Consider the following 11865-nt stretch of genomic DNA (forward strand, 5'->3'; position numbering starts at 1 on the left):
AATCAACTGTCTTCTCACCTTCATCAGAACAACCTTCTCAATCCGCATCTGTCTGGTTCTGAAAACGTTGAACTGAGGAACTGCACATCTTCCATTGCAAACAGAACATCCATTTGTTTCCCTTGTACCTTTAAAAAAAATAAATAAAAAAAAGAAAGAAATAAGAACATTTAAAAATGAGCACTTAGGAGTTTAATTTATGCACCAACGCTTACAATGGTCATGTTTGTTCAAAGTGAATATGTCAGCACTTTCCTTGTTGTTCTGAGTTGAAATCTTTATGGTTAAATGCACTTATTGTAAGTCGATTTGGACTCAAGCATCAGATAAATGCAATGTAATGTAAACAGAAGAAAAACAACGTACAAACAAATAAAATGGTTGAAAAAAGGGAATCATTAATAATCCATAGTCCATATTCCAGCAGTGGCTCAGTAAGTAGGGGCTTGGACTGGGAATCGTAGGGTTGCCGGTTCAAGTCCCCAAACAGAAGTGAAATATGGAAAGACGACTTGGAGAGGTCCCAGTTCACCTCCTATGCCCTGGTGTGGTGCCCTTGAGCAAGACACCGGACACCTCCAATCTAAGGTGACCAGATTTCTGAAACAAAATCCAGGGTCATTTTCGGTTCAGAGGCTTAAAAATCTCCAAAACATGTAGTGTTTTTAAGTTTGAAAAACTAAAACGGGGACACTACCCTTACCGTTCATAAAGCAGTTTCTCTCACCCCATTTCTCCTAAATTGCAAAGGAATTGATTAACAATGAGGTTTTTTTTTCTCTGATGACAAAGTAGCTGAGGTTTTAGAACATCCATAAAGTCAGCTGTAGGCCTCAAACAGGTATCAGCCAGACAGTTCACCCAAATGAAGGCGTCCTCCTTACACCATGTGATTTTCAGAACATTTGAGGAAAACTTTTAAATGGAAAATGCCACAAAGGAGCAAACAGCTACAACCTGGCATGATAGATGTCCTCTTGCTGTACAATATTAATGTCTTATTGTGAATGGTCCCTAACTCCATTCAATAAATAAAGGCAGCCTAGAGTGCTAGTCATCACTGACACTGACAGGCTGGCACAAGTACGTAATGAATAGTTTTTAATAAGTTTCCAGTGGTTTTATTTAATGACACGTTGCCAACTACCTCTAAGGAGCTAGAGTGACACTGAAATGTCATAATAATAATAAAACGGTGTGCCAAAGAGTTACTAAACAGTTGTTTGTAGCATCGCTGCTAATAATGTTAGCAATAGCTGTGACAGACACACAGACCTGTTTTATCAGGTTTTACATTAAACGTGAAACATAGATGATTAAACGGTAACACTTACAAGAACACCTTTGGTTCGCCTATCTATCCAATCAATGATGTTTCTGCTGTGGGTACTGTGCTGGCTGAATGAATGCATTGAATACCATGAAAGAATCGCATACTAGGCTACTAGTTACGTGTTGCTGGCAGCTGCCTCTGGCCAGGGTTGCTCTCCCAAAGAGAAATATTCTACCGCGCAGCTATTCCACCAATCAGATGACCAGAAAGACTGGCCTCCTGGCACTTGTTCTGGCTGGCTTTAGCCTGTGCGAGTAGGGTGCGCAACTATACGTGTTGTTTGGTCAACATTTTCGTCCCCCCCCCCCCCCCCCTTTATTCCAATTTCGGATATTTCAGTCACAGTGTAAACCGGGGCAAGCAGCAGCCGGGGACAGGTCACTGAAAACGGGGACTGTGACTGTCCCCAGAGATCAGGGACGTCTGGGCACCCTACTCCAATCCCCCCTCCCCATTGCTCCCCGGGCACTGCACAATAGTTGCCCACTGCTCCTAGTACTAGGATGGGTTAAATGCAGAGGACCAATTTCACTGTGTGTGCTCTGCTGTGTGCATGTATGTGACAAATAAAGAGGGTTTCATCCTCCGATTCTATTCTATTCTAATCCAGAAGCACCAACAGAGGGCAGCAAAAAGATTATTGTTTGATTGGTCCATTTCAGAATAATATATCTGATATGTTTGAGTGGAAGTCGGAAACAGTACCGAAGGAGTGGCAGACCGGGGTGGTGGTTCCTCTTTTTAAAAAGGGGGATCAGAGGGTGTGTGCCAATTACAGAGGCATCACATTACTCAGCCTCCCCAGGAAAGTTTACTCTAAGGTGCTGGAAAGGAGGGTCCGGCCGATTGTCGAACCTCAGATTGAAGAGGAACAATGCGGTTTTCGTCCTGGTCGTGGAACGACGGACCAGCTTTTCACTCTCGCAAGGATCCTGGAGAGGGCCTGGGAGTACGCTCACCTGGTCTACATGTGCTTTGTGGATTTGGAGAAGGTGTATGACTGGGTTCCCAGGGAGATACTGTGGGAGGTGCTGCGGGAGTATGGGGTGAGGAGGTCTCTACTCAGGGCCATCCAATCTCTGTACTCCCAAAGCGAGAGCTGTGTCCGGGTCCTCGGCAGCACGTCGGACCGATTTCCAGTGAGGGTTGGCCTCTGCCAGGGCTGCGCTTTGTCACCAATCCTGTTTGTGATATTCATGGACAGGATTTCGAGGCGTAGTCGTGGGGGAGGGGGTCTGCAGTTCGGTGGGCTAAGGATTGCATCACTACTTTTTGCAGATGATGTGGTCCTAATGGCTTCATCGGTCTGTGACCTTCAGCACTAACTGGATCGGTTCGCGCGGTCTGTGTGAAGCGGCTGGGATGAGGATCAGCACCTCCAAATCTGAGGCCATGGTTTTCAGCAGGAAACCGATAGACTGTCCACTCCAGGTAGGGAATGAAGCCTTGCCCAAAGTGAAGGAGTTCAAGTATCTCAGGGTCTTGTTCTCGAGTGAGGGAACAATGGAGCGTGAGATGGGCCGGAGAATCGGAGCAGCGGGAGCGGTACTGCAGTCGCTTTACCGCACCGTTGTGACGAAAAGAGAGCTGAGCCAGAAGGCAAAGCTCTCTGTCTACCAGGCCATCTTCGTTCCTACCCTCACCTATGGTCATGAAGGATGGGTCATGACCGAAAGAACGAGATCGCGGATACAAGTGGCCGAAATGGGATTTCTCCGCAGGGTGGCTGGCATCTCCCTTAGGGATAAGGTGAGAAGTTCAGTCATCCAGGAGGGACTCGGAGTAGAACCGCTGCTCCTTCGCGTTGAAAGGAGCCAGTTGAGGTGGTTCGGGCACCTAGTGAGGATGCCACCTGGGCGCCTCCCTAGGGAGGTGTTCCAGGCTCGTCCAGCTGGGAAGAGACCGAGGGGTAGACCTAGGACCAGATGGAGGGATTATATCTCTTCACTGGCCTGGGAGCGCCTTGGAATCCCCCAGTCAGAGCTGGTTGATGTGGCCAGGGAAAGGAAAGTTTGGGGCTCTCTGCTGGAGCTGTTACCTCCGCGACCCTGACGGAAAAGCAGGAGAAGATGGATGGATGGATGGATATGTTTTATAATTATTGATCATTAAAGTGTTCTCAGAGCTGGTAAAGGTGTAGCTAGTTTGAATGGCTTTGTATACTGCAGGGTAGCTGCTGGATTTACTCCAGGTGAACTAAAGTCTGATTTAAGGGCTGATTATATTTACCATCATTAATCCAGATCTGTAAAGTAACTAAAGGGGTTAAATAAATGAAGTGGAGTAAAAGTACACCATTTACCTCTGAACTGTAGTGGAATAGAAGTACAAAGTAGCAGAAAGTGGAAATACTAAAGTAAAGTACAAGATCCTCAAAATTGTAATTAATTACAGTACTTGAGAAAATGTACTTAGTTACTTCCCACCTCTGGTTATTTGTAACGAGATATCCTTCTTACTCGATTGTTGAGACGGAACACCAACTTTCATTTTTTGAATCTCTGCTCACTTTCTTTAAAAAAAAAAAGCTCTCAAATGTCACAATTTTTAAGAAAAACGCTATCTCAATAGTACAAAAAAAAAAGATTGATATCATTGGACGAAACCAATTTCAGAAAACTGCTATCAAATATTTCTTATTACTACTGTTTTCCACTTTCACTGAGTCTTTCACAGCTTCAGTCCTGGACGTAACTACCAAATATTCAATTTCAGATTTTAACCCTTGAGATGGTTTGTTCACAAAAAGGCCACTGTTAAATAATAAATACAGTGTTCTGTGTAACAGACGAAGGAACCCGTAATGACCCCACAGAGGGGAATTTTACATTCTGCATTTGACCCATCCCAGTGTTAAAAGCAGAGGGCTGCCATATGTACGGCGCCCGGGGAGCAGTGTAGGGAACGGTGCCTTTCTCAGGGACACCTCGGTAGCACTTTCGGGGACTTGAACCGGTGACCTTCCAGTTCCCAAGTCCTTACCCGCTTTGCCACATGCACTAAATGGATGAAATAAATGCTAGGGGGGGATTCTTTTTTCACAGTCTGTGATTTGTCAATGACTATCACCAACTTTGATGGATGAGTTGTCCCATATAGGGCAAACACAAGAACATGTCTCCATCTGGTGGAAAAAAGTCAAAAGCCAAATTTTGAAGCCAGGGTTTCAATAGGGACATGTCTGTCTGTGTTTTACATACACACTAACACTTATTATAATCTCTTGTAGTAACTTTTTCTGTTTTGTGATGCACTCATGTGTGCAATGACATCAATTCTGGTACTATCAGATTTTAGTTAAATCACGCCACTAACAAGAAATATAGTTTCAAATAAACAAACACAAACTGAGTTCATTTGGACTCTCTTTTATTGTTTAAGCATTGTTTGATGAAGATGTCCTTTGCTCCACCGTTGAAGTTTAGTTGGCCAGTATGGCGGCGGTAGACGCGGAGGAGGAGGAAGAGGAGGAAGAGACCACTCTTCCATCCACTATCTCTTCAACCACCACGACTGTCTTCGTCAAGGTCCTTGACGAGGAGGACGAGGAGGTGCTGACACTACAGGCCAATCAGAAAACAGAACAGTGTGAGCTCAAACTATTATTATGCAGGTGTTTTTCAGATCTAACTTATTTGGTTAAAACATTTTGCGTTAATGTGGTTTAACTCCCAACATGCAAAGCTTGGAAATTCTGACTTTAAACTCAGAACTCGGAAGGAAAATTCAGTTTTGGAAAGATCTAAAAAAAAAGAAATTCACATGTAGCCCTAATCCTCTTCCATACTTCTCCACACTGCACAGAACACTTATTTATTACTAAATAAATGTGCCTTTTAGGAGACACCGCAACAACGCTGCTTCCAGGTGGGCAGGTGAACACCTGGGCCTCCTCCGGCTGCGTCTCACCTGCTACTGCTCTCTCCGTCCAGCAACCTCCTGTACTCGGCGATCTCCAGCTCCAGTCTGGTCTTGATGTCCAGCAGCATCTGGTACTCTTGTCCCTGCCTCTCCAGGTCGGCCCTAAGCTGAATCAACTGCTCCTCCATGCTGCTCACCTGCACAGGTACGAGATTAACAGGTTAAACACTCCATATGTGCTGCCACTAGAGGGCACTCTATCACAACAAGAGAAAAAACATTTTTTAGAAAATGTTGTATAATATTACATGTAGGATGTAACTATACATCATACTAAACAGCTACCATACTGTATACTGTCTTACCTGCATCTGGTATTGGGACAGCTGCATGGAGAAGCGGCCCTGTACATCGGCCAGGGATGCCTCCATAGCACCTTTCTGCAAAAACATTTTATTCTTTCAGATTAATATTATCATTTTTGAAAATGTGATTATTATAAATATTATATTTTCATTTTAAAGAAAATCAGATTTTTAAATTAAAAAAATAATAACATTTAAAACACAGGTAGTTTTGCATAATTTGATGACATTTTCGCTTAAAAAATATATGTATATTCGAGCTGTATTATTTATGTACCTAACAGTACGCCCAGCTGTATATTATTAAAATTAGCTGCATGCGTAAATCCTGCACATTGAGGTGACTAACAAGCATGAATAATTGTAATGTGTATTTATTCTGCAGTATGAGTTTTACTTTTTGTAATTTTACCGTTAATTCTATTTATTTTAATGCATGACTTTAACTTGTAAGAAAAAGTAAATCATACAATTAAAAACAAAATGTAAATATGAAAGTAAAAATAGCGCAAATAGTTTCAATCCAAAATATAACACGGTGATATAAATGAGATCACATTTTAATGCAAAGGGACTCTCACCATGCTCAGTGCGGACTGCAGCTCGACCTGCAGAGACTGCAGCGTGCGTTTGACCTCTGACACCTCCGACCTGGTCGTCTGCAGAGTCACGGTCTGCGTCACCACCTCCTTGTTCAGCTCCTCCGACTGCACACACACACACACACACACACACACACACACACACACACACACACACACACACACACACACACACACACACACACACACACACACACACGTATTAATTTTAAGTATCTTTTCAGTCATTTCTGTCTTTTAGAAGTCATTTTGAGTCTGTTTATAGTCATCGTCTCTTTCTTTGTAGTTATTTTTTGCTTCATTTTGTTTACAGGAAGTGAAGTCAGGGCGTTACCTTGGTCTGGAACCAGACCTCCAGCTCTCTTTGGTTCTTCGCGGTGACGCCCTCGTAGTACTCTCTGATCTCAGCCATTGTCTTATTGAGGTCCGCAGCCGGAGCGGCATCTACCTCCACATGTACCTGGCCGCTCATCTGAGCACGCATCGCCAGCAGCTCCTACAGGGAAAAACAAGAAACAAGAGTTTACTGTCTTCTATTTCTTATATCACATAATAAAATAACACGTTTATAGCTTTAAATTATCATGATAAGGTTAATATTGATCGCAAAATATAATGGCTGTACAACAGCATTATTAACATTTCGATTGGTTCCCTACAAGCAATGATTTCACTTTACATTCATACAAATATACAAAAGACAGTAAAATTGAATTACCTCCTGATCAGATTTGATTTCTAATAAAAATGATATGACAATGTTTTTTATAATAATGTGTTACTATCCAAGTTGATTAAAAAGGTCCAGAAGCCACATGCTACACTTATTTATGACTAATATTTAAACAAGTAGATTTCAACGATGGTCTTCAATTAAATAAAGCTAGCTTTGTTGTGCTCTCTTACCTCTTCGTGGTTCTTCCTGAGGAAGATCAGCTCCTCTCTCAGACCCTCGATCTGCATCTCCAGGTCGGACCGGCCCATGGTCAGATCGTCCAGGACTCTCCTCAGGCCAGCAATGTCCGCCTCAACGGACATACGCATGGCCAGCTCGTTCTCAAACCTGTACAGAATGACATTATACATTATTTTTTCAAATACATTTTAATTGATTTGTCTTCCATAACATGCCATCTAACAGACAATTTGAAAGAAAGTATCCCCATTGGAGTTTCTTCTACTAACTTTGTCTATTGGTCTCTGCAGATTTGTCCTAAATTCAACCAAAATGTTGCATTACATAAAGCTCCTTTTGAACAAAACACTAGTTGCAGTAGAAGGCCAGTGGCTGAAGTACTAGTTGCAGTAATACCTGCAGTGGTAGCTGTACAAGTTGCAGAAGTAGCTGTGCAGGTTAGACTAATAGCAGCACTAGTTGAAGTTGTATCTTGCTCTGCTGTAAAAGGTGAGGGTATTAGATACTGAAGAAGATACTGCAGCAGCTTTCTTAGCTTTGGTATTAACAGTGCAGTCTAGTTGCAAAATTAGCTGTATTTGTTGAATTATTTGTTATGAGTAATAGCTTCAGTAATAGCTTTTGCGGTATTAGCTTTGTTAGCTGCCGTAGTGGGCTAGCTTTATTAGCTAGGTTAGTAGCTCTTTTAGCTGCAGTAGGCTAGTAGCTTTATTAGCTGTGGTAGTAGCTTAATTAACTGGGCTTTATTAATTGCTGTAGGCCTATAGCTAGCTGAATTAGCTGCAATATTAGCTTTATTAGCTGCTGAGTATGACTAGCTCTATTACCTGCAGTAGTTAAATAGCTTTATGAGCTGTAGTAGTCCTATTTTTTAACTTTATTAATCCAGAGTATTAGCTACAATAATAGCTTTAGTAGCTACAAGTTCATGACCTTCATCAGTTTAGACCTGATCAAACTGTATGATGTATAAACAGTGTCTTCACACCTGTTCAGTATCAGTGTTAGTATGTGGAAAGTAAACAGGTCAAAGTTGACTGACAGGTGGAACCAGGAGGCTGCCACGCCCACTCTTAAATCTGACTGTAATTAACACCCTTCAGGGGAGTAATCTGTTACTCTGATATTTTACTGTGTGTGTGTGTGTGTGTGTGTGTGTGTGTGTGTGTGTGTGTGTGTGTGTGTGTGTGTGTGTGTGTGTGTGTGTGTGTGTGTGTGTGTGTGTGTTTGTGTGTGTGTGTGTGTGCGCGTGTGTGCGCTCACTTGGTCCTGAAGTCGTCTGCAGCCAGTCTGGCGTTGTCGATGCTGAGATGAATCGTTCCATTCAAACAGATGGCGCCGTGAATCTGGAACGGTATACACATGAGTAACACAACTAGAGTGCAGACACAAAGCTCAGTTGGTTTATATCTGTTTGGATAAGATGCTAATACATCTACCCCCACTTCCATGTTATTTATAATACCAAAACTAGAGTTGTTGTGTAAAGAAATAAATAATACTGTTTGCCAGTGACATATAACGTGATCAGATGACAAAATATAAAGTAATTTATCAACTCAGATTATGTTGGAAAACATATTATATTAAGTTATAGTCACATAGTTTGTTTAGTACTTTACTTCAACACTGCATTTACTCAGTTACCCTACTTAGTTCTATTATTAGTGTAATTGTATGGTACTTGTACTTATATTTATATAAAATTGAGATGTTCAAATAAAAAGATGCATATTGTACTGTAATTTATCACATCAATAATTAAATATTGTTGTCATAAATTAAGATGTTTTAGATACAAAACACACTTAATCGGTTATTTTTGGGCCACTATTTGCAGAGATAGGAAGTGAGTAAAAACATGTACTCAAACTGTATTTGAGTACAATATTGTGATACTTATACTTTACTTGAGTATTTCCATTTTATGCTAATTTGTACTTCTTCACAACAATTCAGAGGTAAATCGTGTTCTTTTACTCCACTACATGTATTTAATCCCTTCAGTTACTTTACAGATCTGGATTAATGATGGTAAATATAATCAGCCTTAAATCAGACTTTAGTTCACCTGGAGTAAATCCAGCAGCTACCCTGCAGTATACAGAGCCATTCAAACTAGCTGCACCTTTACCAGCTCTGAGAACACTTTAATGATCAATAATTATAAAACATATCAGAGATATTATTCTGAAATGGACCAATCAAACAATGACTACGTTTACTGTCGCTACTTTAAGTACATTTAGATGAGAGTACTTTCTACTTTTACTGGAGGAACATTTTGAATGCAGCACTTTTACTGTAACAGAGTATTCCTACACTCTGGAACTTCTACTTTTACACAAGTACAATGTCTGAGTACTTCTCCCACCTCTGAACATTTGACACTACTTTTCCAGCAGCATCTGAGAAAATATTACCTTGGAGGTGAGATCTGCAATGGTGGCGGTGAAGGCTCCATGGTCTATGGTGCTGGGGCGGGTCTTGGTGTCTAGGAACTGTCTGATCTTCAGCTCCAGGTCTGCGTTGGCTTTCTCCAGGCTGCGCACCTTGTCCAGGTATGTGGCCAGGCGGTCGTTAAGGTTCTGCATGGTGAACTTCTCATTCCCAATGACACTGTCATCCATGCTAGCCATGCTGAAGCTCGCTTTCATGCTGCCGTAGCTGCCGCCAGCGCCGTAGCCGCCGCCAGCGCCGTAGCCGCCGCCACCGCCACCGCCTCCTCCTCCCATGGATGCTGAGGAGATGCGTACCCCAACGCCTCCCGCCCCAGCGTACACACTGCCCGCCCTCATGCCAATCACGTGGCCACCGGTGGAGCTCCGCATGGAGGAAGATGAAGAACGTTGGAAGCTCGTCATGATGTCTTTGTGCAGGCACAGAGAAGAGAGTGATGGGCTGCAGCACGCGCCTCCTTTTAAACCTTCAGCTCCATCAGTCACTCGACAGGTGCAGCTCTGACAGGAATGCAAAGGAAGCCTCTCCTCTGTGGGTGGGGCCAGGTATGGTCAGAGAAAAATGTAACCTTTATGGATCTGCACACATGCGTGACAATGCATGTTGGCTGTGGTATTACTGTGGGGGGGGGTGTGTGTCTGCAGGCTCTCTGTGACCTTTGCAACTTATTACCCAGAAGCAAAGGTGGGAGAAGTACTCAGATCTTGTACTTTGGTAAAAGTTCCAGAGTGTAGGAATACTCTGTTACAGTAAAAGTCCTGCATTCTAAATGTTCCTCCAGTGAAAGTAGAAAGTACTCTCATCTAAATGTACTTAAAGTAGCGACAGTAAAAGTAGTCATTGTTTGATTGGTCCATTTCAGAATAATATCTCTGATATGTTTTATAATTATTGATCATTAAAGTGTTCTCAGAGCTGGTAAAGGTGCAGCTAGTTTGAATGGCTTTGTATACTGCAGGGTAGCTGCTGAATTTACTCCAGGTGAACTAAAGTCTGATTTAAGGGCTGATTGTATTTACCATCATTAATACATATCTCTAAAGTAACTGAAGGTGTTATCTGAATTGTTGTGAAGTAGAAGTAGAAAGTAGCATAAAATGGAAATAATCAAGTAAAGAACAAGTATCTCAAAGTGAAATACTTATACGTAAATCTATTTATTTACTTCCCACCTTTGTCGAGAAGGCATCTGGAGGTACTTTTCTCGATTTGAGTATTTTGAAGTTCTGCTAATTTATACTTGTTAGGGAATATTTTGTGCAAGCTTGTAAATCTTTAGCTCATTTGCATCTCTTCTCTCTGTCCTTTTCTGACCTGGCTGTACGGCCTTGCAGGTGCTGTTATCTTCGTTAAGGAGGGGCAGTGGGCTTCAGAAGCCTTGTTGTTCCCACAGTGGGTACAAGCTCAAGCTGACCTAAGATTGGCTTTATTGTTTAGGGACAGTTAGCTCCAGTTTATCTGGACCCAGATGCTCCGGTAAACACCTTATTTGTGACCTAGATGACAGTTTAAGTTAAACGTATTATCCTAGATTGTTTAGTCTGCTGCTCTGAGACTGTTGATTACCCATGTGGAACTAGTTAAAACCTCTTCCTATCCCTGAGATCTTCAGAATTGATTTGGCAACCGCTGTGGAAACTCGTGTCAGCAGTAAATGTCTTGTCAATTCTCCGGCCGTAACTCAGAATAAACCCAACAGTGTTTTGCCATCAAGTTCCTGCTCTCCAGTGTCTCTCTGAGTTTCGTTTCAATTGCTTCAGAAGTTTCCACCACACTTAACACATTTCCTCCCAGATTTTGACTATGTGTAGCCTACACTGCATTTAAATGAACCTACTGCATGTTGAGTTCTTTTAATAAGTATGTTTTGCTCATAGTACTTCTGAATATTTACTTAAGTAATGCAGGATTTCTACCGGTATTGAAGGATTTTCTGTTATATAAAACAGTTAAAATTGCAATACTAAATAATACTTATAATACTGCCACATTATTTCTTTCATGCAGGACTTTAAACCTGCAATGGAGTATTCCATAGATGTCCTTCACGCTGAAGATGTGTGTCCCCTCCAGTTTTGTTTTGAATGTTCTGAAACATATCATGCACAAAGCTTGTGATAAATGAGAACACATTAAGACAGGTTTATTTGCACAAGAGTTCAATGTTCAAACTACTGTTCCCACTTGGTGGGTGTGTTCCTGGGGACCCAAGTGGTACAATTTGGTATGTGACACATTTCATTTTAGGAGACTTTGAATACAAAATAAAGATAGCAAACATCTCTCCCGCTGTGCAGCAGCTGTACGGCGCAGGCACCGCACTAGTTC

At 42.0% G+C, this 11865-nt stretch overlaps 1 protein-coding gene across 1 annotated transcript; it reads right to left on the minus strand.

Annotated features, from left to right (window-relative positions):
* Positions 1-4685: 4685 nt before the first annotated feature.
* Positions 4686-9975, minus strand: LOC134877863 (keratin, type I cytoskeletal 13-like). Its single transcript, XM_063903534.1, has 8 exons — positions 9501-9975; positions 8341-8423; positions 7068-7224; positions 6496-6657; positions 6141-6266; positions 5560-5634; positions 5243-5391; positions 4686-4893 (listed from the first exon to the last, which is right to left on the minus strand). Exons 1-8 carry the CDS (start codon positions 9939-9941, stop codon positions 4755-4757), a joined length of 1332 nt encoding a protein of 443 aa, XP_063759604.1. The 5' UTR covers positions 9942-9975; the 3' UTR covers positions 4686-4754.
* Positions 9976-11865: the final 1890 nt, after the last annotated feature.

The sequence above is a fragment of the Eleginops maclovinus genome, chromosome 16 (assembly GCF_036324505.1).
Source record: "Eleginops maclovinus isolate JMC-PN-2008 ecotype Puerto Natales chromosome 16, JC_Emac_rtc_rv5, whole genome shotgun sequence".
In the NCBI taxonomy this organism is placed as follows: Eukaryota; Metazoa; Chordata; class Actinopteri; order Perciformes; family Eleginopidae; genus Eleginops; species Eleginops maclovinus.